The sequence below is a fragment of the Micrasema longulum genome, unplaced genomic scaffold, assembly GCF_059751315.1.
Source record: "Micrasema longulum isolate JH-2025_06_02 unplaced genomic scaffold, ASM5975131v1 h1tg000225l, whole genome shotgun sequence".
In the NCBI taxonomy this organism is placed as follows: Eukaryota; Metazoa; Arthropoda; class Insecta; order Trichoptera; family Brachycentridae; genus Micrasema; species Micrasema longulum.
This window is the reverse complement of record NW_028277430.1, coordinates 616,020-642,188: the sequence shown is the minus strand read 5'-3', so window position 1 is coordinate 642,188 and position 26,169 is coordinate 616,020. Positions and strand designations below refer to the sequence as shown.

Here is a 26,169-nt window from a genome sequence, read left to right as displayed (position 1 = left end):
ATAAGCCAAAAATTTTATTTTTTTCATATTGTATTATCAGCGCTACGGCTTTAAAAAAATAAAATTTTAGAAATAACTCCACCTGTGATGTCAGAGATTCGTTTCCGCTTAGTCTCGATCAGTTCTTCTCATTGGCCAATCCACGGCAAGGGACCGGAAATCTTCCATGACTCGTATCATAGGTTGATTTATATGAACCAGTGACGTCGTTCGAAGTAGTTCGTTTTTATTAAAATGTTTTTTATTATTTTTTTGTACATTTTCAGAAAACTTTACTGTATAATTTAATGCTCCAATTTTTACCGCACGCGAGAAAACATTTATTATATCCCATTTCCCGTAGGGCTGAAGTTCCTCATTAGGGCTTCCAGTTTCGACACAAATTAGCCCCGAGATTGAGACGAGACTTGTAGACCGAGTCTCGAAATTTCAATACTAATGACAATTTGTATGAAAAAATTGTTAGTAGTAAATAGCCTAGCTAAAATAACAAAAGAGAAAAATCTTTTTAAATTGACAACTTGTCCAGGGTGATTTGATTTGGATTCTTAATATCTTTTGCGCTAGCACTGAAATTGTAAGATTCTACCTCCATTTTTATTTTTTTTTTCATAGTATTTATTCAATAAAACATACACATTATAACAATATTAAAACATTATAAAGAAAACAAAGTATTAAAATATATTTTGTCCTGATAAACAATTCAATAATAGTTTGTCATCGGGTGCTCAGACATAAGTTTTAATTAATAATCAAATAAAAGAGTACAGACATAATACTTCATACATATAAAATAATGAACATATATTTTTTTGTTTTTGATGCTTTAATAAATATTATTAAGAAGAAAAAAACTCAACAAAACCAGATAAAAATGTTTTAAAGATTTTTTTTTTTGAAAAGTAAGAAAATACAGTAAAATAATACAAATAAAATCAAAGCCATAGCCATTTACTTGGATACATTTTAAACATAGGAAAAAAATATAAACACATATATAAATAGTGTGTGCTCATAAATATAATCAAAACAAGATAAAAAATAAAACAAAGTAAATCGAAAATTTCAATTCATATCCACAGAAAAAATAAAAATAATAAGAAAATTGAAAGTACCTATTAAAATTAAGATCTAAAAAATGTAAATAAAATAAGAAAGAGATAAAAGAAAAGGTTAACCTAAGAAAATAACAAAAATGTATTTGATCAGAGATAAAAAATGTTTTACATATTGTTCTGTCTACTAACCAATTTCATAATAAAAATATTATTCATTATTATATTATAAAATATTATATTGCCATTCTGTATCTCCTAGAGAGCATTTAAAATCGTACTGTTGGTCTTAAAATTTCAAAAACTCTTGAAATTTCACAAGTCTCAAGGCTCGAATGGAAACCCCAAATGTAATAATACATGATTTGGATATGTTGCAACATTCGGTGTACTAATTCAGTGCCTTTATGCACCACAAATAATTTTTGAGCGAATAAAAAGGATGGGGAAAATAAATAAAACATTTTATTTCAAATAAATATTAATTTTTTTTAAAGTAATTTTTTTGTAAAATATACTTTACAATAAATAATTTATTTTACACAATAAATAAATAAATAATCTTAAATCTACAACTAAATACAATAGTATGGCAAATCATTATTATTTAATAAATAAGTATCAAAATTAACGCCTTAAATTAAAAATAAATACTTAATTATAAATATTCTTAGGTTATATAATATTTATACACTGGTTAAAAAATATTATTTGTGACAGTTTGAGTACCAAGTTGTTTCCTTATAAATTACTTTCATAACGTTAAATTATTTTTTTAAAAAATGAGAAAGTTTAGTGCTATCAGAATTTTTTGCATTATGGCAAATAGGGGAATATTAAATAAAACAAATTAACTTCACAGAAATTAACACTTTAAATATGTCATCATAATTCTTAAATTTGTGGAAAATATCTGTTTGCTCTAAGTGGTAAATGTCTGTTTGTCCATAGTGGAAAATGTCTGTTTGTCTATAGTGGAAATTGTCTGACAGTAGTGAAAAATGTCTTGCCCTAGTGGGAAATGTCTGAATGGAAGTAGTGGAAAATGTCTGATTATAGTGGAAAATATCTGTTTGTCCGTATTGGAAAATGTCTGTTTGACAGTAGTGGTAAATGTCTGTTTGACAGTAGTGGAAAATGTCTGTTTGACAGTAGTGAAAAATGTTTGTTTGACCATAGTGTAAAAAATTGCAAATGAAAGAGAAATAAAAAATAATTATAATTATTAATTAAATATGGTGATATAAAAATAACACAAATAAATAAAACCCAATAAAAAATACCGCCATATTTAAAAAAAAAACAACTAAACTTTCTCATTAATCCTCCTTCAGAATATTTTTTGTTGAAACATATTTGGGAAAAAATGGTAATTTAAAAACATAAATTTATGGACATAATGTTTTATAAAACAGAAAAAATACAAATTGGCTAAGAGCTCATTTTCTTACGGGATTAATTTATATATACCTATTTTTTTATGATTATGTCAATGGAGTCTTCTGCTGGATTCACTGGCAACATTTTGCAAGATTTCAATTACATATCTCATGGGATAGATTTGCTCGATAGTCGGGCATGTGGTGCCTACAAATAGCCCCTCAGGTCCGCATCCGTTTGTTCAGGCACGAACAGTAAGCAGCGAAGGATCGAGGACTAGAGAACCTGATGCCTTGTAAATTAGGCAAGCGTGATTAAGGCCGAGGGAGGCATCCGCAGTATGTCGCCTAGCCAAAGTGATGCATTCATATTGAATGTATATTTAATTTGAAATATAAATCGAATCAAATTCTAACGAGATTATTTATTATTCTAAATAAATAACCCCCAAAAGAAAACAAGCTCTTTAACAAATAAATTATCTTAAATAATAATAACCTAAGTAAATAAATAAATTGAATACTGAAACTTAGATTCAAACAATGCAAAATGTTTCAATTTGTTTTCTCGAGGAAAATAACTCAAACAAAAGATTGATATATATTTTTTTTTAAATAATGAAGCCATATTTTGCTATAACAGGCCATAATAATATGATTATTTTTATAAATAATTAAAGAAAATAGATTAGAATAATACATACATATGTTTAATTTTTGTTTTTAAATATGTACCTGCATTTCAAATATGTTTAATTTTTGTTATTAAATATGTACTTACCTGCATTTCAAAATATCTCATATTTTATTTAGTGTAATATGACGTTGTAATGGTCAGTGCATTTGCCTACCATGTAAGAGGTCTCGGGTTCGATTCCTGGCATGGTTGATACGAAATATTTATTTAAATGGTTTTTTCATACTAGAATATTTCCTAGTCCCTGAAGCGTAAGACTGATCATCTTACCTTCATGTAACAAAAAATGATCAAGATACACTGCCATTGGTGTACCAATGCAGTGCCCTATGCACCATTACGTGCGGAAAGGGAATGATGGTGAAATTATGAATACGACATTACAGCTCGATTGGCATCAAATGGGACTTAAAGGATTGCATTGCATACTATAAATAGATAATTTCAAAATCAGCATTTGTGAGTTAACCACTAAAAACACATATTTTTACTCTCCTCCATGAATGCTACAAAAAGACAAGTCATGTATTAAAATCATCATATAATAATGAATCACCACATGCCTATTTGCAGCCATTGGAGAAAGATAACTCAAATTTGGTGGGTAACTCAAAAATGCTGATTATAAAGTTACCGAGTTTGTAGTAATTACCTTCGAATTAGTAGTTGACGTAAGTGTATGGAGAGATACCCATTTTATTCAAAGTAATTTGAAAATAAGATATTGATTATTCTACATCTTCTGCAGTTAATATGCAAATTCGAATCCTAAGTTTCAGTATTTAACATTACAAATAATGAATAAATAAATAGAATTACGTAATTAAAATTAATAAATATTCAATTTGTTTCTTGTTTAATTTATCCAGAATTTAGATGACTAGGATAAATCTAAACCGATTTGTGAGCATTTTTGTAACTTTGATTCAAATACTAATCTAGTATTCAAATATACTAAACAAAATAAATTCAAAAGTTACCAGGACTGTAATAGAATAAAATCTCTAATTTTTTGCATATATATCGTAAAGGAAAGCGTAAAGAACTTCAGAGAGTAATAAATTTTAGGGAATTTGAAATATATTCCTTTTCTAAGTTTTATAAGGTTATCATTAAAATAATTTATTTAACTAATGAAAACATTCGACATTAACCTGTGATATAAATATTGAATATATGGCTTAGTAAATGCAGTGTTAAAATTAAATATCTCTGCTTTTTTACATGCAAAATTAAATTCATAAAAAATCGTATAAACTATAATAAAAACAATATGTTACATAAATTTAAAATAGATTTCAGTTTAGTATAAAAAAATGACTGTTTAAGAATGTCTTACAGAAAGCTCAAGGACCTCTTACGTAAAGAATAAACGCCATCTTAAACTTAAAATTCAAAATTTAATAAAATTTAAAGTGAGATTTGAAATCAATATTTTTTACATTTTTTGTCAGTTAAACGAAGTTAGCCGTACTTAACCGCAGCTAACTTCATGTTTGGTCTATTGGTTAGTGTCCATATTTATATGCATTTCTATAGTTGTAAGAATAGGGTATTTTCACAAGTTGGGAATAACGTTAAAAATATAATATATACTTAGATCGGATTTTTACAATTCTAATGATATATATATCAATGTATTAAAAATAAATTTTCATTTATAATTTTGGGGTTTAAAAATCAGCACATACAAAACAGCCCGCAGTTGGCATCACCTCATTTTGACGTCACACGTTATGACTGCCGACTTTTCTTCTAATAAACATTGCATGCAAATTTGGCGCCTTAACGTCACACGTGCCATTTGTCCTACAAGGCGCTAAACATCTCCTTTTTGGGTGATTCAAAATATGCATATTTTATTTTTTTTTAGAAAATTTATCCGACGTTGCATGAAAAAAATATAAAAAATACCATCATCGTAATTTTTAGTTTACTTAAAAATAAAAATAATAAAAAAAACTTGAAAAGACCCTATTATGCAACTTATTTAACATCAATTTTAACTTTGATCAAAATGAAAAGTAAGAGTGTCTTGTTAGTAATTAATTCATAGAAATGGTGTGTTGCAATTCAATAAAAAAATGTTATACTATTACATTCAGACAGCGATAAAAAAATGGTACTATCTCCTACAAGAAAGAACCTACATATTTTTGAAGTATGATTTATTGTGCATACTTTATAGAGCAAGAAACAGTTATTGTCTAGAAAACAAGCATTGTCTTTTATCAAATTGTATTTTCACTGAAATCTTTTATTGACCATTTTTCACAGATCAACGATTTCAAATACAATGTGTTTCTATCACTCAATAGATTTCTTTTGATATGGGCTCTAACAATAAATTACACTAGTTTTTAGTCGGTGAAAGCGTTTTATAGAGAATCAAATTCCGAGACGTCGCTTCCCTGAAAAAGAAAACATATTATTTCATAAAATAATATTTTTAGAAAAATACGCATTAAAAAATAATGCAGAAATCAAATATTTACAATGAAAATATAAACTTCTTAAAAAACAAAAACATATTTTCATAAAGAATGGTTTGAACTATGTATTACTGTACTGATGATTATTGAAGTCATAATTCAAGAAAAATATCACAAAATGGATGTGATTTAAAATGCTTGTACCAGGCATGTTCAGAAAGTAAGTGCACTAGATTTTTGTATTTTTTTAGAAAATGTGAATATGAAAAAAAAATTGCAGGATATTGTTGATACACTTTTTGACTATTTTTCCACATAATCGCCATCCCGAAGAACTACCGCCAGTTCCTTTCCTTACTTTAAAACCTCTTTCTGCACCCCCCCCGTCAGTTGAAAATTTAATTCCACCCACATGGGGCACACATGTGCCTTCAGAGAGGTGAAAAGATGATGCCAGTTATGGTCACAGTACCCTTACTTTCTGAACATGCCTTGTAATTCTTTTTGAAAACCAAAATTTAGATTTTGCTAGAATCACTTTAAAAAAAAATGTTATCTTCAAATTGTAAAAACGAATTTTACTCAAATACTTCGTCTTTGCATGAGTACTAATGTATCTAAGTTTAGTCTAAATTTCAAGAGCCGTAATATGCCAGTTGAAAAGTAATTTTATTTTAGTTATATAAAAACTTTAAGTACATTTTTTATCACAAATAGCTTAGGAAATTATTATTTTTGTACGTAAAATGCTTATTATACTCTTGACTGGCGACACTGTGAATGCGTCAATTAAAGTCAACCATTATTTATTTATATAGCTATTTCAATGTTGTCCCTTTCCTCTGGCATTTATTGAATGATAACCTATGGGTATAATCCGCTTGAGGCCGTTTTGAATGTCGACCAGGATTCACCTTTATAATTATTTATATGTTTATTTTTTAGTCCTTTTGCTAAGACAACCCTTAAATTGCCTCGGTTGAAATTGTATTTTATCTTGACCTGTTTGGAAATGAGCAAAATTTATATGGTTGATTTTTATTCAGTGGCCTTTTGATCATCTACATGCGTAAGAGGGACACAGCGCGTTACAACAGCATTAAAATGTTAATTTACCTTATTTTATTGGTCTTTCGAACGGCATTTTAAAATAGCTGAATTGTATGATTTCCTTACTTCACACACTGGAAAACAGGTCGATAACTGCTAAACTACTTAAACCAATAATTAAATTGTCAATCAGTAAGTAAAATAGATAATTATTTATACCATGTCCGGTTTGTATAGATGAACATGAGGAAGAAGGAACGTGGATCCTAAATCTCTCTCCGCCATTGTGTTTGCTTCCTGTGGTACAAAACATTCAAATTATTTATTTATTTAATACAATACGACCAAGGGGCATTTACAAAAAATATACAGGTAAGTACAAACATAGTAAGTAATAATTTAAAAGATAAACAACACTTTTTGGTATACATGTAGAAACAATAAAAAGCATACTGCCATGCAAAATAAAAAGTAAAACTTTACATGGTAAAAAAGAAAAAAAAATGGATATAAGAAAAGTAATTGAATTAAAAAGCAAATTGTAAATAACTCGTAAAGAATTTAAACAAAAAAAATAAATATTTACACATACTTATACGCATAAAAAAAAATGGTATTAACAAATTATCGTTAAAAACAAATAATAAAAATTAGTTTACAGTAAGTATATATAAGATAATAACATAATATCTGGTACACAAAAATATTTGATACATTAATTTTAGAAAAAGATAATAATAAATAATACACATCAAAAACAGAGAAAAAATTTCATGAAAAATAAAGTTTTATTACGACATTAATAATTAGTTTTAAACAGTGCATTTAAAAACGTTTTAAAATGGATAGTTGTCGTATTAAAAATGTCTATATCACAAGTAAATTTGTTGGCTAAGGAATGTAAACGCGGAATAGGAGAGTGTCATGCATAGTTAGTACCTACGTATGTACTCGTAGTTGCAAACAACTCCGTACTTCTAGTGACTCGATTCATTTATTCGCAATGAATCACACAAATTAAGATGACAAATTAAATAGATTAAATGAGAAATATTGGCATGAACTGTAAATACTCATAGTTTTAAGAAGGTGTTTTTCCGTACAAGTGCCCAGTTGACCACAGGACATCTGATAGAGCCTGCGGCGAGAGGAGTTCGAGCATTAAGGTTGGAAGTATCCCATTATAAGGTGGGTAACTGCATTAATTTGTATTGGGTTCAGCGGCACAGCATATGAAGGTGATGCAATTGTAACTACAAAATGTGCAAACCAGCAAAACCCGCATATTCAAGGACCTACCTGCTATCTGGCAAGTGGCGTGATCAGTAGATCTTTTTTTATCTCTAGTTTCACGTGTGTGGTGGCATTGTTTGTTAAATTTGTTATAGAAATAAAAGACAAGTGATATTTTAATTCACAGATTTGGAATATCCAGTGACCGGCTTCATCGCTTTCGCGACATCTTCGAGACTGGTATCTTTATTATGAAATTCAATTTATTTATACAAAATGGAGGTAAGAATAGAGAATTAAAAATTAAAGACTGTAAATTAAATTGTTTTTGTTTTAAGGATCTTTAATGGATTCTATATTTTTATCTCTGTTTTGTATAAATACATTGAATTTCATAGTAAAGATACCAGTTTCGAAGATGTCGCGAAAGCGATGAAGCCGGTCACTAGATATTCCAAATTTGTGGATTAAAATTAAAGTATCACTCGTCTTTCATTTCTATAATAAATTACAATGAACTTTCATCAAGAATTTTCACTTAAATGTTTGTTAAATGAATTAATTCATTTTATTTATTTCACCCCTTAATTCAGTGGTGGCCAAATGTGGCGCATGCGGCAAACGTGGCGCATTGAACGATCACAGGTGGCGCATTGTATTCTTATGGCAATTATTTTAAAATAGACGCCATGACGTAAATGAATTAATTGAATTCCGTGATTGAGGTATTAATTTTCCTCTCATAAGCGAAGCAGTTCTTATTCCTATATCTATTTTACAACCCCAAATGTGAACGCAATAAGGTAAAACAAGTTCGAGTTGTATGGCGAATCTGTATACAAAATGCTGGCCACCACTGCCTAATTGGAAGAGGGGATTTAGCAATAGATATGAGAGCACTCGCCCTCTGCTACCCTGTAACTCCAGAAGCTCGGCTCTAAAAGACCTAGGTTTGGAGGCAAACATTAACTTGGGGGAACCTCTCACAACAGATCTGGCATATTTGATTTTTATTGAATATTTACTAACGTGCTGTGTATAGTGCGCTGAAGACTTGTTTGAGCCTGTTGTACTTCTCATCATCTTGGTTGCCGGCTTCACTAATGTGCCATCGAAGGAACGAGCCTCCGACATGGTCCTGAAATATCATTGAAAAATTAATATACTATCGGTAAATTTATTTACGGTTTGTGCTCTGTATTTAAACGGGTGCATTTGAAAAGCAAGCTTTGTCAAACAAGAAGAAAACTACGTAATAAAACTCACAGTTCGCCAATTCTCCTTTCTGCATCTGTCCAATCATTGAGGTCCTCTTGGCTAAAAATAAAATAAAAGTGAAAGGTACAACAACAACATGAACTATTGGCTGTTGATTTAAGTTGTCTGTCTTTTTTCAAAAGAAGAAAACAAGAGAACACAACAACAAAATAATTACAACAAATCAGTCAACAATGTATTCTCCTTCATTTTTTTACAACAAATTAGTCAATAACTCATGGCATCTTCACCGTGCGCTGCGCAAATATCGCAAGCAGCTTTATTCCTCGATTGAATGCGAACAGAACGAGGTTTCGAAAATACTCACTCTCGTCTACTTGACATTCCATTTTGAAGGCTTGTAATCAAATAATAACGTAAAAGCAAACGCTAACGAGTTGGACTCGTTAGCGTCCACGCCGCGAACCCCGGGCAATGGGATCACACTCATGACGGTGTGATCACAGCAGATAACGAGAGGATGAATGGCGAGTTTCTGGCGCCTACAAATCAGAACCAACCAGCTAAGGGAAGGTAACCCCGACAGAAAAATCCACCAGAGAAAGCAACGGGAAACCACTCTGGTCATCTTTTCCCAGGAATCACTATGGCGAGTACATCCAACAAGCAGTTGTCCTGGCCTCGGAGTAGCGCAGGACCAAGATGCTTTCGCTGTAGTGATCGCCAACGTCGGGGGGACCCGATAAGGCACCGGAAGAAAAATAAGAAAAGCAAACACAATATCTTGTATGGAATGCGGTGCGGATGCCTCCTGAGAGCCTTAACCAGGCTTGCCTTCTTCAGAAGGCATCATGTTCTCGGCGCCCTGGACGTCCGCTGCTAACTGTTCGTCGGCAGTTCATGTCAGAACTATGAGATACAAATCTGAATTTGGAGGATGCCCGGAGAATCTTCGTGGACACTTGAGTATCAGTACTCCAGAGTTCTTATTTCAAGTATCTTCAATAACCACACAAGGGCGTAACACTAATACTTAATGTAAAATTTACAGAATATGTAACACATGTCCCAGTTTAACCAAATTGGACTTGCTAATCAAACGTCATCGGAAAATGAAACTACAATATTGTAACATTCGGTTACCTGTAAGCTTTCCTCAGAGATTGCATGTCCATAGTTCCCAGCGTGTGGGATTTGGTGATGGAAGAACAATCATCAGGAATCTCCTTCCTCTCGGCTCTACATTCCTCAGTGACCGTAGTGGACACCTTGAAACCTGCTGACACCAGCGCACCTGAGAAAATAAATACAATTAGGCTATTGTTTGCAGGCTACACAACATATTTTACGCTTTTGCTGCTGTCATGTCGATTTTATAATATAGTTTTTTTGGTTTTAATAAATAAATTCAAAATCAAACAAAAAACAAAACAAACAAACAAACAAACTATCACGCCATTTCTCCGTAAGGGTAGGCAGAGAGGGTAGAATGCCACATCGCTCTATCCTTGCATACAGATGTCGCTTCCTCTATATTCATACATCTTCTCATGCACGCAAGCCATTCTTCAAGTATTTGTTGAATTTGGTCATGCCATGTCTTTCTCGGTCTTGTAAATATTTTAATCTGTATTTTGGTTCTTCAGATGAAAATAATGAGGAAGTTCCATGTTTTTTTTATTTGTTAATAGACTATTAAACTAAGCCAAAATTTTTTTTATTTATTTTTGTATATCGTATTGTCAGCGCTATGATTTTTTAAAGTTTTGTATTTCTAAAATAACTCCGCGTGTGACGTCAGAAGTTCTTCTCTGTCAATTCTCCCGATTGGTTCGTTTACGGTAAGCAAACCGGATATCTTTCACGGCTCTCATATCATTGATTGGTTCATATGAACCAGTGACGTCGTTCAAAGTAGTGGATTTTTATTATTTTTCTTGTACATTTTCAAGAAACTTTGCTGTATAATTTAATGCTCTAATTTTTACCGCACGCAGGAAAACATTTTTAGTATCCAATTTCCCGTAGGGCTGAAGTTCCTCATTGAATTCGATTACCATTATGGATATACGAAGGTTGATTCACATGCTCCCACCCTTGAAAGAGTTCCTACTTTGAAGTGGCCGAGAAAAAGTTTTTGTACCATATTTCTTCCAGAGATGTTCTAACATTTCTATAGCTTCCTGGTAGAACATTTTTTCGAACCCTACCAACCACTCATACACAGAACGTCGACTGTTTATTATCCAAAAAATATTTCTACGCAAATGTTCCATGAGTTTTGGGAGTAGCTGGTAGTCAGCCGAGGGTTAGATTAGGTGAATTTGGGGGGTTTTCAATCAATTCAAACCTAGTTTCGGGAATAACAGCCATTGACACTAATGCCTTAAGTGCTGGGGCATTGTGCTGATGAAACAGCACCCCTTTCCCAGTGCAGTGGACAGAGGTTTGTTGTGACTAAACCGTTGCAGGTTTCAACTTGTCCATACCATACCATAGTATTTTACACAAAGGCATATTAGGCAATATAATGCATACATATCAGGTCGACTAGTCTTTAAATTTTTTATCTAATTTCTATTTAATGATTTATGTACATTGATTTTATAACAAATGTGTTTATCATATTTCATTAATAAAATGCTAGATATAAAATTCATTCATTGCCAATTCTGCTTCTAAATAGGTGCGTAGGTTTTCACGGCAACTGTGATAAACATGTATCTTATTTAGATGATCCCATGTATGTTGGATTGCAGGACCCATCTTCGGAGTAAACTGTGTGTTTTGTAGAAAAAAAAAATGTGTTACTAGTAATTTGTACTGTGCCGCAGTCAGCAGTAGGCATCCGTGTCATTTATTTTTTTATTTTTTATTTATTTTTTTTATTTATTGGGGATATCAACAGTAATACATGTAATACAAATATAACAAATAACATATACAGAGAATAAAACCAATGACAGATATCCACAGAAATACATTAAATACACGTACAATACATACTAGTGTGTTTGTGTGAGTGTAAGTGAGTGAGAGGGTGGGTGTGTGGGTGTTATATTGGAAAGAGGGTGTCAGGTATCGAAAATATAAATATATATAAAATATTAAGAAATAGAGATAAAATTTAATAAAATAAAATAAAACTTTATTATTGAAACTAAGTATAAGACAAAAAAGAATGTTTTAAGACGCGCATTTTAAATGTTATTTTTTTACAATCAAATGGATCAATAAGGGGAAAGTTCAAATTATATTCACTAGCAAAACGTATAAGTGGAGAGTTCTGGGCATAGTTCGTACGAACTGCTGGCACATGAAATAGAGAGCTCGACATGTGACGGGTGCGGTAGCCGGGGACATTTAATGATAACTCTGACAAAAGAGCCGGACTATCAAGGCGTCCACTGAGTATGTCATGAAGCACCCCCATGTCCAACAGTAGACGGCGATCTTCTAAAGTAAGCAAATGTTTGTTTGTATTGTAGTCATGTTTGTATTGTATAGTGCCGGGACAGCTGACAGTAAAGATGACTGAAATGCTGGACACTTTTGAACGAAAAGTACTCTGAAGAATCTGTGGACCACTGAGAGAGGATAATCAGTGGCGCATTCGGTATAACGAAGAACTGTACAATATATACCAGGCCCCGAGCATCTCGGCACATATGAAGCGGCTTAGATTAAGATGGGCCGGGCATGTAGAGCGAATGCCTGACTCATGTGTCCCTAAAAGATTAATGAGCGGACGTCCGGGTGGAAGGAGATTAGTGGGAAGACCCAGGCTGAGCTGGGAAGATGAAGTGAGAAAGGATGCAGCGCAGTTTCTCCATGTGGCAATTTGGAAGACGGCAGCTGAGGACCGACAGAGTTGGAGGCCAAAGCTCAATATGGGCTGAAGCGCCATCGGAGAAAGAGAGTAGTGCCGGGAACCATGTTGAGTTTCATTTCAGCCCGTTGTCTTTGTTTTAGTTATTTAGTTGTCTGTGTATTTCAATTGCCTCTTTTATTTTTCGTGCACTGTAATTTCTAGGTTTAAACAAAATCTTTACTTCAAAGATGTCCAGTGTCTATAGAGTGTTCCGCTTTTGTAGATTTTTCAGGGTGCTTACTGCTTCTGCTTTTTACTGATGTTGGAGCAACCTATAGAGACAAGTATTATGAATAATTAACTAGTGATTTACAAAGTAAGACATTTACCTGTGGAGTACTTTTGGTGAGCAGATTTCATACTGTAAGCTGATTCGTTACTTGGTTTCCTGCCAGGAATCTAAAAAAACAGACACCGTGAATTGTAAAGCAATATTGACTGTATTTATAGAACAAAAAGTACTCAATCGACGGTTGAAAGCTTACATGATCATTGCTGCCCATTCCATCCAAGTAATTGAGAAGTTTGTGTTCGTTGCTCATTTCGCCATTTGAAGACTTCCGTTTTCCTCCATTATTATCCCTGTAAATACAATCACATTAGAGAAATACATTTTATCATTTATTGATGAAAATTCAAACCTCTGTTATTTTATCACGAAACAATATATTTTGATGAAATTCGGACCTGTGATTTGGCAACGGTCCCGCTGAAGGCGTCGGGCAGTATTTGGCCCTAGGGATCATCAGAGTAAATGGTTTTCCTTTGTCCTGGCTCTCCTGCGCAGAATGCCTCTTGGAAGACCTCTGACTTATCTGGGAAGTTTTCTGTAAAATCATAATAAAACATGCAATTTTAAGACATCTGATTGAAATTCTCGTTTAAAGATCGTATCCATCTCACTTCCCATCAAAAAACAACATGATAAAAACACTTGACTTATTAGCTCCATAAAATGAATCAAAAATGTTTTTTTTGTTTATTTGATTATTTTTCCATGCACATAATTTACATATAATTTTAATTACAAAACTACACTTTAAAAAATACATCTTAAAATTAAGCTATAACATAATCTGGAAAAAATGCCCATAAAGACTTCAGCGTCTGAGCGTGGGCTATTCCTTTTTTAATGATTTAAAAGTTAATAGCATATAAATATGGTATGACATAACCATGAAGAGAAGAAAAAAAGCAAGATTTATTTGCAGTATTTCATTATAAATTTTTATTTTTAAAGAAGGTGTCTATCTATTCCTTCCATGCTAATCTAAGACCTCAAACCTACTTTAACGGTATCAGTGATTTAATGTTTGTAATTATTTAGTTAGAAGATTGAAGGATCTTGGACCAACATGTAAGGAGTGCCTCTGTGCGAACTTAGTTCTGCATTCTGAAACTGACAGTTCACTGTTCACAGTTTTATTTAGTTATCACTGTAAAAATAAAATAGGATAGAATTCATTAGTTAAATATATCTCGATAAAGAAGCTTGTGTGTAGCTTTGAAACCGGTCGGTAGAAAAAATAAAAAATCAGTGATTAAAAACAAAGTTGTTTCATGTTTATTTTTTTAAAATGAATAACCACAAAGTACGTACAATAAAAATTTTAGAATAGCTTCTTGTCTAACCTTTGCTGGAACATATGGAAGAGACGCATTATGAATACTGCTTCCTTCCCCTCCTGAATCATTTCCTCTCTCTTGTATGAGCGCTCGCTTATCCAGAGTCGGGAAATGCTTGGATGACTGAAGACCCCCCTAGAAAAATTGACAATAAATCTATTATATTTTTGTTATTTCTGTAAATGTTTCTCAAAAAACTGAATAATTAACAATTTTAACATGAGGTTTAAATCTAAATTCTTGGCTACGTTTTTATTTATTTATTATACGGCACAAGTGCCTTTTACAATATAAAATATAACAATATAATGAGTTAGTTAGATATACACAAATTTAAAAACAATATTAATTATTACGTAAACTCCAAACTCTCCAAACTCCCAGGAATATGGCTGACGCCATTTTTATGTATAAAACTTTGAATAACATGATAGATTGCCCTAAGCTTCCACCACTTATTAATTTTAGAGTCCCAGTAACACAGACCAGAAACCAATCTCTTTTTAAAATTTCTAAATGTTCCACTAAATCTTTTCAAAATTAATTTGTAAATAGAACTTGTAATATGTGTAATCAGAAATTAAATTGTATTGATATTAATAACATATCTTTAACTTCCTTTAAAAATGAAATTTCCAAAATTAATTCAAGTTATGATGTTGCGCCTTGAATCCGCAGCCTATAATATGATAATAATTCAATTTTTAAGTTATGTATTTGCTACTTACACATTCATTTGCTAATTACACATGAAATGTGATCCCATCCTGCTTTAAGATCCTGGCAGTATTTCTACACTTCAAAAGGACACAACACGGCATAGTTGAATTCAAATCAGAAGTTGTGTACTTAGCGACGTTTACAAAGAAACTAATGGTTCAAAACATAAGACTACTCATTTATGAGTAGTTTAGTCGCCTTCTGTTTGATGCTCATATGCGGTTTCTGGACTATTCTTAATTCTATGGTCCCAAGTGTGCCCAAGACCACCAAAAAGATGGAAGGACAGCCCCAGCTCCATGTCACCCATGTCATCATCCCAGGGCAGCCCCCCGTCACAAATGGATCATACCTAGACTTAGACCCAGGGAAGAAAAAGGAGACAACAAAATGAAAATCCCGATGAAACCTGGTCACTGACTGAAACCAACATTATCAGATGGGACAGCTAGACAATTTTTCATGTGACTTACCTGATGCGGAGTGAGACACGTGTTCATGATGGGGTTTGGATGGGCTCTTCGCTTCCTGGCGCAGCCGAGTATGCAGCACATCAGTAGCACCAGCAGTAACAGCGCTCCCAGGGTGGACAGCGATATCAAGATTACTGTAACAAGGGGTTTCCATTATTAGTTAATGTATAAATAATTTATTTATTTATTTATTTATTAATTTACACGCCCTATGGGCTTTTACATATTTTAGAAATTACATTTAAGTGCAGCAGTGAAACATGAGTATGTAAATTTAGTTAAAATTAAAGATAACATAAGAAAAGCTAAAAGATACAATAATAAGTAAAAATCAGGAAATGTACCAACATAGGTATATGGTACATAGAAAAATATTTTTAAAATTTACATATGAAAACATACACGCATACATATACATACATATAAGTTTATACATTATTATAGAGATACATGAGAAAAAAAATAGTAAATAAAGAAAAATATTAAGAATTTTTACACAAATTAATTTATAACCTTTTATAAAGACAGACAAAATATATCAACTTCACCATACTCGTTACCTAGCCGGTGTAGTCTAGGTATTGGTGAATTGTAATAATAATTGTGACTGCCAGGAGATTCAAAAAATAATGTTAGCTGCCGAGTATTTCGAAGAGGTACTTTCAAGCTGATAACACTAGTTAATTCCGGGACGTCCAATACGCCATTTGCTATTTTATATAAATTTAATAAGTCATTTATAATTCTTCTTTTACATAGAGTTGACATATTTAGTGTAGATAATAAATTATCATAATCAATATTTTCAGTGGGTATATTAAGTTTGTAATTGATGAATCTACGGAATTTACGTTGTACTCTTTCTAACTTTAAAATATGAACATTGTAATAAGGTGACCAAATTGTTGAATTGAATTCTAAATTACTTCTAACCAAGGCAAGGCAAATAATAACTAAATACCACACCATAAAGAATACCTCTTGTGCTTGGCACAGATCTACATATTGAGTTAATATTACTACATTATTACTTAAGTTAATATGTAATCTCACAGGATTAACATATCTGTAGCTCAGAGGCAGGCGGATACAAATCCAGAATTTGATGAAATGACATTTTGATTTTCTTATTCAGTTTATTATCATGTCTATTGATTTTGAAGAAATCTAAGTCTTATAATGCAAAAAACAATGAATTAAGATACTGAAAATACAAATTAATGTACTGAATTATTAGAAATCACTTAGAGAAAGTAGATTTTAGTGTTAAATTAGAAAGTAGGCTATTGTTGAATATTTGTTGTTTGGATTTGTCTCTGAGGTACAGATATTAACTGAAGATGAATAAACGGACTAAAATTACACAATAAACTTACAGACAAAACTAAACAAAAGACACAGACAACCTTTACAAAAGATGTTAAAAATATTATCATTAACAATAGATCGTGAATTTATAAAAAGAAAAAGTATTTTGTTAAATGAATGCAATCCGTAAGGGTTTATAAATAAATAAATTTCAAATTTATTATATAAATAAAACACGAGTGATACTTTAATCCACAAATTTGGAATATCCAGTGACCGGTTTCATCGCTTTCGCGACATCTTCGAGACTGGTATCTTTATTAAAAAGTTAAATGTATTTATACAGAACAGAGGTAAGGATACATAATTCAAAGTTATATGTAAGTAAATTAAATAAAGTTGAAAGTTGAAAAAAAAAATTGCACTGCAGCCTTTTACAATAATAATTCCGTAGCTAATTTGTTGGTAAATACTAAAGACAAAAAAGATAAGTTTTCCAACTCAGGAACTTACCTTCTTAATTGTAACGACTGTAAAAATACATGCTACGTAGGCCAAACGGGTAGAGCCTTTAAAACACGCATAAAAGAGCACATACAATCATGGTCTAATAATAAAGATAATTCAAATTTTGCCAATCATTTAATGGAAAACAAACATTCCTTCGAATTAAAAAATAATGTAAAAATAATTCATATTGCACCCAAAGGCCATAAACTTGACAAATTAGAAATTCTCGAAATTAATAGATTAAAAAATAAACCCGATGTAGAATTACTTAATGAACAGTTAACACATGTGCATTCTCCATTACTTTACCCATTGTAATATAATTTTACTAATGACTTTTTACCCTTTGTTTTTCAGAAATCATTATTTACAAAACCACACTCACGAAGGATGAGACACCAAAAATAAAATAAAATACTTAAACTCATTAAAATAGCATTATATCCATTCATTAGTTAACCCATAGAAAATTTGTTGATAATGATCCTTAAGATAAAAATAACTTTATTTAATTAACTTACATATAACTTTGAATTATGTATCCTTACCTCTGTTTTGTGTAAATACATTTAACTTTTTAATAAAGATACCAGTCTCGAAGATGTTGCGAAAGCGATGAAACCGGTCACTGGATATTCCAAATTTGTGGATTAAAGTATCACTCGTGTTTTATTTTTATAATTGTAATTTATTACAATGAACTTCCATCAAGAATTTTCACTTACAAACTTAAATGTTTTAAATTTCAAATATAAAAAAATCACAACACAAATGTTATTAGATAAATAAAGGTTACATGAATCCTACAATGGTAGAATGGTCAGCCTCGTGGTGTAGTGGTCTCGGGTTCGATTGCCGGCATGGTTGACATGAAATATTTCTTTTTAAAAAAGGTGTTTTTACACTAGAATATTTCATAGTCCCGGAGACCCTGAAGCGTAAGACTGATAGTCTTACCGTCATGTAACAAAAATGATCAAGATAGGCAGCAATTGGTGTACCAATGCAGTGCCCTATGCACCATTGGGTGCGGAAAGGGAATGATGATGATGATGAATCCTACAAAATGTATAAATAAAATAAAGTTTCGAGTGCCATCTAAAAAAATCTAAATTCACATTAAAATATTGTAATGTGGAAATGTTCATGAGAAATAACACTTACCTTTGAGATTAACATGACAAGTGTCTCCAGCATACCACTGGAAGCATTCGCAGAGAACCGAGTCATCTCTGTTGTAGCAAGTTCCGTGGTAATGACACTTCTCACACCCAACTGCTTCAGCTGAAATTAAAAACAAAATAAATAACCTTAATTAAGAAATACGCCTACTGAAAAAAAACATACAACATTTCAAGTTCCCAAAATAGAAAATGACGTTGACGTTCAAGGGACCTGTTGATGTATTTACGCCCAGCTAAATACTATTAAAATGGTATATTATGCACTTGTACAGTCATCGCTTTCCTATGGAATAATTGGATGGGGGGGAACTTACAACAATCATATTAAACCATTAGAAACTGTTCATAAATTTATATTAAAAATAATGCCTCACAAAAATTGCACTTTTCCCTCTTTCCAATTGTTCCAAGAAGCTAAACTTTTATATCTAAGACAAATATATTGTTTTCAATGTTTAAAATATATATTTAAGAACCAAAATTTATTTACAAGTAATTCAAATAGATCCAAGTCAAAGAAGGAATCGTGTGTTAGAAATACCACATTGTAAAACGAGGCTCGCACAGAGACATGCATAGGCCCAAAAATTTTTAATTCTTTTTTTACTGATAATATTTCATTGATTCGAAACTTTCAAAATTTTCGTTCTTTTAAAAAACATGCACTATCCTGGATTCAAACACTCTTTTTTTCTATGATTTATTTTGTTGCCCTTTAATAATAAGGAATATTTTTGCGTTTTTTTAAAAATATTTTTTATTTCCTTTTTTAATTACTATAAAAAAAAAATACTATATTATCGTTTACAGAATATTATATTTTTTCTTTCTTATGTTATACAAATATGTTATAACTGTTCATTATTTATTATAGGAGCAAAAATTCATTAACATTTTCTTGTATACCCACGAACAGGCCATGCCTTTGTGGGATTTTTTTGTTTACTATTTTTCTATTAATATGTATTTCATTGATATGTAATTATGCTTTATTTTTTTAATACTCTGTTTTATTATTATGTATATTGTAAAAAAAAAAAAAAAGAAAATGTCCAATAGTGCCTCGTGGTGAATTTAGAGTAGATGACAGCATCCCCAACGACTTTTCTTAGAAATGTCTCTAGTTCCATCCGAAACTCTTCGGGGGTCATCGTTCGATATACATTCAAGACATTTACGAACAATAATTACAGTAAAACCCCTGTTTTATGGTTTTCAAGGGAGCAACAGGAAAAAGTGTAAAACTGAGGAAAACTCTAAAGTAAGGAAATAAAAAATCTATAAAAAAATGAAATAACATAAATATATCATTATTGTATTAGACTATACTAAATATACTGAGGAAAAATTGTAAGAACTGTCATAATTGGGGATTTAGTAAAAATAATTTGTATTTTTTCAAGTTTACAATGTGTTATTTTTTATTGAATTAAAAAAAATAAATAAAACAACTTTTTTTTAACCACAAATTTTTATTTTCTACCGACCGGTTTCAAAGCAAACAAGCTTCTTCGTCAAGGTTTACGTAACTAATGAAGTGATTCCTTTATTAAAAAAAATATTTTTATCATGTTCACTAAATACTACACATGGACCCAATAAATCAAGTCGTTTTTTCCTTACACGGGTGGTAATTTGATATCATTATTTTCGAAGTAAGACAGGAGAGGACTTTGAAACCGGTCGGTGGAAAACAAAAACTAGTAGTTAAAAACAAAGTTGTTTTATTTATTTTATTGTAATGAATAACCACAAAGTTAGTGCTTCAAATATAAACTTTATAAAAAAAGTATGTTTAAATAATTTTATGTAGGTACTCAACCTTAAAAACACAAAAATAAAAATTTTAATTTGCACAAAATGCATACAACGATTTTTTCCCTAAATATTGGGAAATTTCATTTATATGGTATCACCTTTTTGAGTATGGCACCACGAAATTTCAACTCTCATTTATATCGCGGCTAAACTGTTTCACACTTTTAAATTAACCGTTTAAAATATCTTCTTTTCCATTATGTTTATAACTTATTTCTGTTGCCGAATTTATAAAATTTCTGCATCGTAATTTATCGATAAGATAAGCCTTTACTTTATTCTTCCTAAACATGCGTCAACTGCATGTCAATATTTAGTAAAATGTCAAAATTAGGCACTCAAACAAAATGGTCAATTACACTGTACCTACTTTGAATTTAGTTTGAGACAACAATTTACACATTTTTTATTTACCTTTATTTTATTCACCATTTTGGGCAAACGCGGCGGCGCGCAGCTCGGCGTCTTTTGACAGATCAAATGAGTTTCGAAAAATATTCAACGTAAAACCGGGGTTATGAAGAACGTAAAAATGGTAATTGCGGGGATATTTGAATGAGAATGTATGGAAAAAAATGAGACCCAAACATTTCGGCGTAAAAAACGGAAAAACATAAAATCGAGGAACGTAAAATCGAGGTTTTACTGTATATCATTTAAACAACTAAAATAAAAATACAAAATAAATACAATATATCTGGCATACTTAATTTACCTACTAGGCAACGCCTGAATACAATTTTCTAATTTTTATACTTCTTCAAACCAGTTAGTTTAATTAACGATTTTATATTGCCTAGTAGGTGAATTGGTTCAGCCTGATGAATCTCATCCACAGGACAAAGGTTTCAGCTCTTTTACTTCACAAAAGTCAATGGATGGAAGAGTTGAGGAAGTGTGGATGTTTAAAATAGGCAGAATTGTGAATGTTACATAGTGTGTAAAGTGGCCACTTAAACCAGCCAACTAAGCTCTGTAAATGCCTATCCTTCCATATTCCCTTCTCAAAATGTTTTACCTCTGTTGCAACAAATTTAGATCCAAATAACTTCCTAGGGAGGAAACCCAGCCTGTCTACTAACATTTGGACATACTCAAAACATTGTTGACTTAATTTATTAATTTTATTTGGCGTTGGCATTTTGTCGTTTAGGTATACCTAAAATAAGTTTTAAAAAGCCCAGTGCCACGATAAATTGTATATAAATAATGTTTTCTTAAAAAAAAGAGCTTTTATTTGTTTTTTTTATTTGTCTACAGCAAATTTCTATGTGGTAAAAAATAAAGCGGTTAATTTTACGAAAAAAAGAATAAAAATAAGATACTTTGAAACGTCACAGGTTCAGGTGAATACGCGTTTAGAACCAGCCAATCGATTATGTGTTCATGTGTTATGATGGATTTCCAGTTTTGGGTGGCCATGTTTAGCGTGTTTTCAAGGGTACGGGGTTCTCTTTTCAAACATCAGAAAAACTCATCGACTTGGACTCGTGGCGTCGCAGGCAGTGTAATTTAAAAATCACAAAACTTAAAAAAATCATAGCAATGATAGTCGGTTCATAAAAACAAATATTTTTGGCGAAGTTGAAGAAGAAAACCATAGAACTTCCACATTGTATTGCAGAGTAAAGATTTTTTAACTTACCAGAACACATTCTTCCCGGATATAATGGATTGGGGCTGAGATCCGCAAAGCCCTCCCTACAGCTGCAGGTATACGAAGCCCTCAAGTTGAAGCACTCCGCGTGCTCAGAGCAATCGTGGAACTGTACGCTGGCGCACTCGTTGAAATCTGGAATCACATTTGTAGACAGGAACGAATTAATACAGACATCTACGGAAGAAATATTCCACAAATCACAACTTATGACACCAAAGCAATCGTACGCTAAAACAGAGTTGCCATACGTCCCGATATATTGGGACTGTCACCGTTATTGAGCCCTCTGTCCCGACGTCCCGATGAAACTTATAATGTCTCGATTTAGACTAAAGCTAGGGTTTCCTAGGACAGCCGTCGCAGTAGTTTTATTTTTTAACGGTGTAATCAACATTGTTTTCCTAGGAAACCACTCTCTAGTCACCGTTACGACGGCCGTCCACCGCTTCACCGTTCACTACGGCCGTTAAGATACGGGCGCCGCTGTCCTAGGAAACCCTAACTTTACACAGTACAACGCTGTTAATCAACGTAAATTTTTTACGGCCGTACTGACTATGAAGGTGTAAATATGGTTGCAAATGCTTCCAGCAATTGATGTATCTTAAGAAATTAATTGAAGCTCATCTTGCCTCGATAGAGTGGAAGTTGATGGGGTCTGTAATTTTTTTTTTCTTCTTCTTCTTCTTATGGTTCCTCTCCCCGATGGAGGTTGGAAATCATCGTTGCGATTCTTACTTTATTGGCAGCTGCCCTGAACAAGGACTGAGTGCTGCAATGGAAGCAGTCGCGCAAGTTTTTAAGCCAAGAGATGCGCCTTCTACCTGCACTGCGTCTCCTTTCAATCTTTTCCTGTAGAATGACTTGTAAAATTTCCCAAAGTACTCAAGTTTTCTTTTCTTTATAGTCTTCAGTACCTCTTTATCTTTTTCCATCCGTCGGAGAACATCATCGTTTCGGACTCTATCCACCCAGGAGATTTTTAATATCCTCCTGTAGCACCACATTTCAAGGGCTTCGATCTTTTTTGAAGTGTTTTGGGTGAGTGTCCACGTTTCGACGCCGTAAAAAGTACCGAGAAGACGTAACATCGAGTAATGCGCATTCGGAGATCCAAATTAAAGTCTCTACTGCAAAGAAGGTCACGCATCCTTAAAAAGCAGTCTCGCGCCACCTCTATTCTGACTTTGATCTCTCGCGAGTGATCCCATTTATCATTCAGCCAGCATCCTAAATATTTATATTGATGAACTTGCTCAATAAACTGCGCTCCAAGTTTTAAAGTCATTGGGAAAGTTTGTGGCTTTTTTTTTCAATTTTTGAAATTTAGCGAGTATTTAATTTCCATTCCTACTCAAAAAACCACATTGAAAAAAGTTATGTAATTGATGTTGGCCCATCAAAAAGCAACGATAAAAAATGCCGTCTGCATCCAGAACTGTAGAATCAATATATCAGTATGTCAATATCAAGTTAGAAAAAATATATAAATATAAACATAAATTGAAGCTCCACATAAAAAGTAAGAAAAACATATATATTATATTTCTGAAAAACCATTAAAAAATAGCTTTTTTTGTTGCTACATATCCCCATTCCAGAACGTCCCGACAAGACCCAAGCAAAATATGGCAACCCTACGCTAAAATAATACTCACTTAAATATTCAAAAACTACTCTTACTCAAATGAAAGACATAACCCCTACAAAACATCACATACAAATAATATAATTTTTTTATCAATATTCCTACAGAGATGAGGTAGAATTTTTTTCAAATTCAGGATTATCGATATTCGAGCGTTTACAGGGCTTATGACCTGTCATTGGCTGGGTTGAGTGGCCACTTTACGTACAACATTCCCCATTCCGCTTATTAGCGAATATCGACACTGGTATCATTTTGATTCTTGTATATATCTTATTAAATGAGAAAGCATTCACTAGCGTGTTGGAGCACCATCTATGTATTGATATTGAAGTTAAGTATTTTTAATTAGCATATTACTTTATTTTATGTATTTAAGACTCTTCCGAGTTAGATATATACAAGAATCAAAATGATACCAGTGTCGATATTCGCTAATAAGCGGAATGGGGAATGTTGTACGTAAAGTGGCCACTCAACCCAGCCAATGACAGGTCATAAGCCCTGTAAACGCTCGAATATCGATAATCCTGAATTTGAAAAAAATTCTACCTCATCTCTGTAGGAATATTGATAAAAAAATATATACCTACTTCCCCTCGGGAGAAATCCAGATTTGTGTATGTACAAAAATACACATACCAAAAAATAATGTTGTGAAATAATATAATCACTAGATCCTCAACACAAAGACAACTTTAACAAATACAAACTAATACCACTTTCGAACAAAGGGATTTTGAGTAAACAAACAAACAAACCATCTCGCCGTTTCCCCGTAAGGGTAGGCAGAGAGTATAGAACGCCACAACACTCTATCTTTGCATACAGAACTCGCTTCCTCTACATTCATACATCTTCTCATGCACGCGCGCCGATTATTCCGACTTTTGACATGTCCATCTTTAAGTACTTGTTGGATTTGGTCATGCCATGTCTTTCTCGGTCTTCCTCTATTTCTGCATCCATCAACATTCGCATTGTAAATATTCTTAGCCGTTCTCTCGCTGTCCATTCGTTCTACATGTCCAAACCAGCGCAGAGCTCCTTTCTTGATTTTGTCGATAATGCTTGTCTCAGCCTTACATAATGTACGGATCTCAACATTTGTGCATCTATCGTAAATTTAAAGTATTATTTAAATAAAATCTATAACCTACTTCCACTATCAATTAAAACAATTAGTAACGAGAAAATGTTCGAAAAGGCTATAAAAAAATGTACAGTGGAGCTGGGTAGAAGTATAATGGATTGTCTCATTCGCCCAAACCAATATTGAATCAACCGCTCCACAAATGTATGGTTTATGTATTGTCTGACTTACCCCCAACTTCCAGTTTATCGACCAGTTCTCCAGCTGCGAAGACGTCCGTCCCTCCGAGGCTATAATTGTTAGTCCTCAGGTATTTCTCCATCACCTCCTTCAGCCTGGTCTCGTGAGCGTTGTCAGAAAGCTGAAAATATCAACCAATCTCACACAAAACAATTTATTTAAAAAAAATTCAAAGGAAAATAATGAAAATTCTTTATAACAAATTGAACACTTTGTTATAATACCAGTTGAATTTATTTTAAAGCACTATTAGTTTCGAAAGGCACCGAGATCAATAGCAGTTATAATATAAGGCTAAAAAATAAATAGTGGAGCTAGGTAGAAGTAGAATGGATTGTCTCATTCGCCCAAACCAATATTGAATCAACTGCTCCACAAGTGTATAGCTTACGTTATGTTTTTGTTCTTTCATTGTGCGTTTTGTAATTTATTTATTTATTAATTTACACGCCCTACGGGCTTTTACATATTTTAGAAATTACATTCAAGTGCAGCAGTGAAACATGAGTACGTAAATTTAGTTAAAATTAAAGATAACATAAGAAAAGCTAAAAGATACAATATTAAGTAAAAATCAGGAAATGTACCAACATAGGTATATGGTACATAGAAAAATATTTAATAAATTTACATATGAAAACATACACGCATACATATACATACATATAAGTTTATACATTATTATAGAGATACATGAGAAAAAAAAGTAAATAAAGAATATAAATAAATAGTAATATAAATAAATATAGATATACATTCATTCCCACACGCACATGTATCCTCTCCCTCATTCATTCACGCATACACACATTCACATACCTACACATGAATACAAACGTCACACAAATACAATTACTAAACTTCTTTTCTTATATATTATGTGTCATTATATTTACAGTGGATTTTTTAAATTGGCTTTAGCATTGTTAAGATATTTCTACTTATTTTGTT

At 32.2% G+C, this 26,169-nt stretch overlaps 1 protein-coding gene and 2 long non-coding RNA genes across 4 annotated transcripts in view; 2 read left to right on the top strand and 1 right to left on the bottom strand.

Annotated features, from left to right (window-relative positions):
- Window positions 1–4,798: 4,798 nt before the first annotated feature.
- LOC148283521 (uncharacterized) overlaps window positions 4,799–26,169 on the bottom strand; it is a 259,257-nt gene continuing 237,886 nt past the window's right edge. For both annotated transcript variants that reach the window (XM_088243704.1, XM_088243705.1), the window contains 13 exons: window positions 25,210–25,339; window positions 22,223–22,369; window positions 18,740–18,859; window positions 15,758–15,891; window positions 14,571–14,699; window positions 13,626–13,765; window positions 13,424–13,520; window positions 13,268–13,337; window positions 10,211–10,361; window positions 9,116–9,166; window positions 8,879–8,987; window positions 6,836–6,913; window positions 4,799–5,545 (listed from right to left, as the gene is read on the bottom strand). In XM_088243704.1, the coding sequence (XP_088099830.1) occupies window positions 5,513–5,545; window positions 6,836–6,913; window positions 8,879–8,987; window positions 9,116–9,166; window positions 10,211–10,361; window positions 13,268–13,337; window positions 13,424–13,520; window positions 13,626–13,765; window positions 14,571–14,699; window positions 15,758–15,891; window positions 18,740–18,859; window positions 22,223–22,369; window positions 25,210–25,339 (1,389 nt within the window). In that variant the 3' untranslated portion in view covers window positions 4,799–5,512. The remainder of the gene's footprint in view (window positions 5,546–6,835; window positions 6,914–8,878; window positions 8,988–9,115; window positions 9,167–10,210; window positions 10,362–13,267; window positions 13,338–13,423; window positions 13,521–13,625; window positions 13,766–14,570; window positions 14,700–15,757; window positions 15,892–18,739; window positions 18,860–22,222; window positions 22,370–25,209; window positions 25,340–26,169) is intronic.
- LOC148283523 (uncharacterized) lies at window positions 10,779–13,483 on the top strand. The gene is made up of 2 exons (XR_015825572.1): window positions 10,779–11,919; window positions 12,556–13,483. It is a non-coding gene; the product is annotated as an uncharacterized LOC148283523 (long non-coding RNA).
- On the top strand, window positions 22,902–25,316 carry LOC148283522 (uncharacterized). Its single transcript, XR_015825573.1, has 2 exons — window positions 22,902–23,999; window positions 24,492–25,316. It is a non-coding gene; the product is annotated as an uncharacterized LOC148283522 (long non-coding RNA).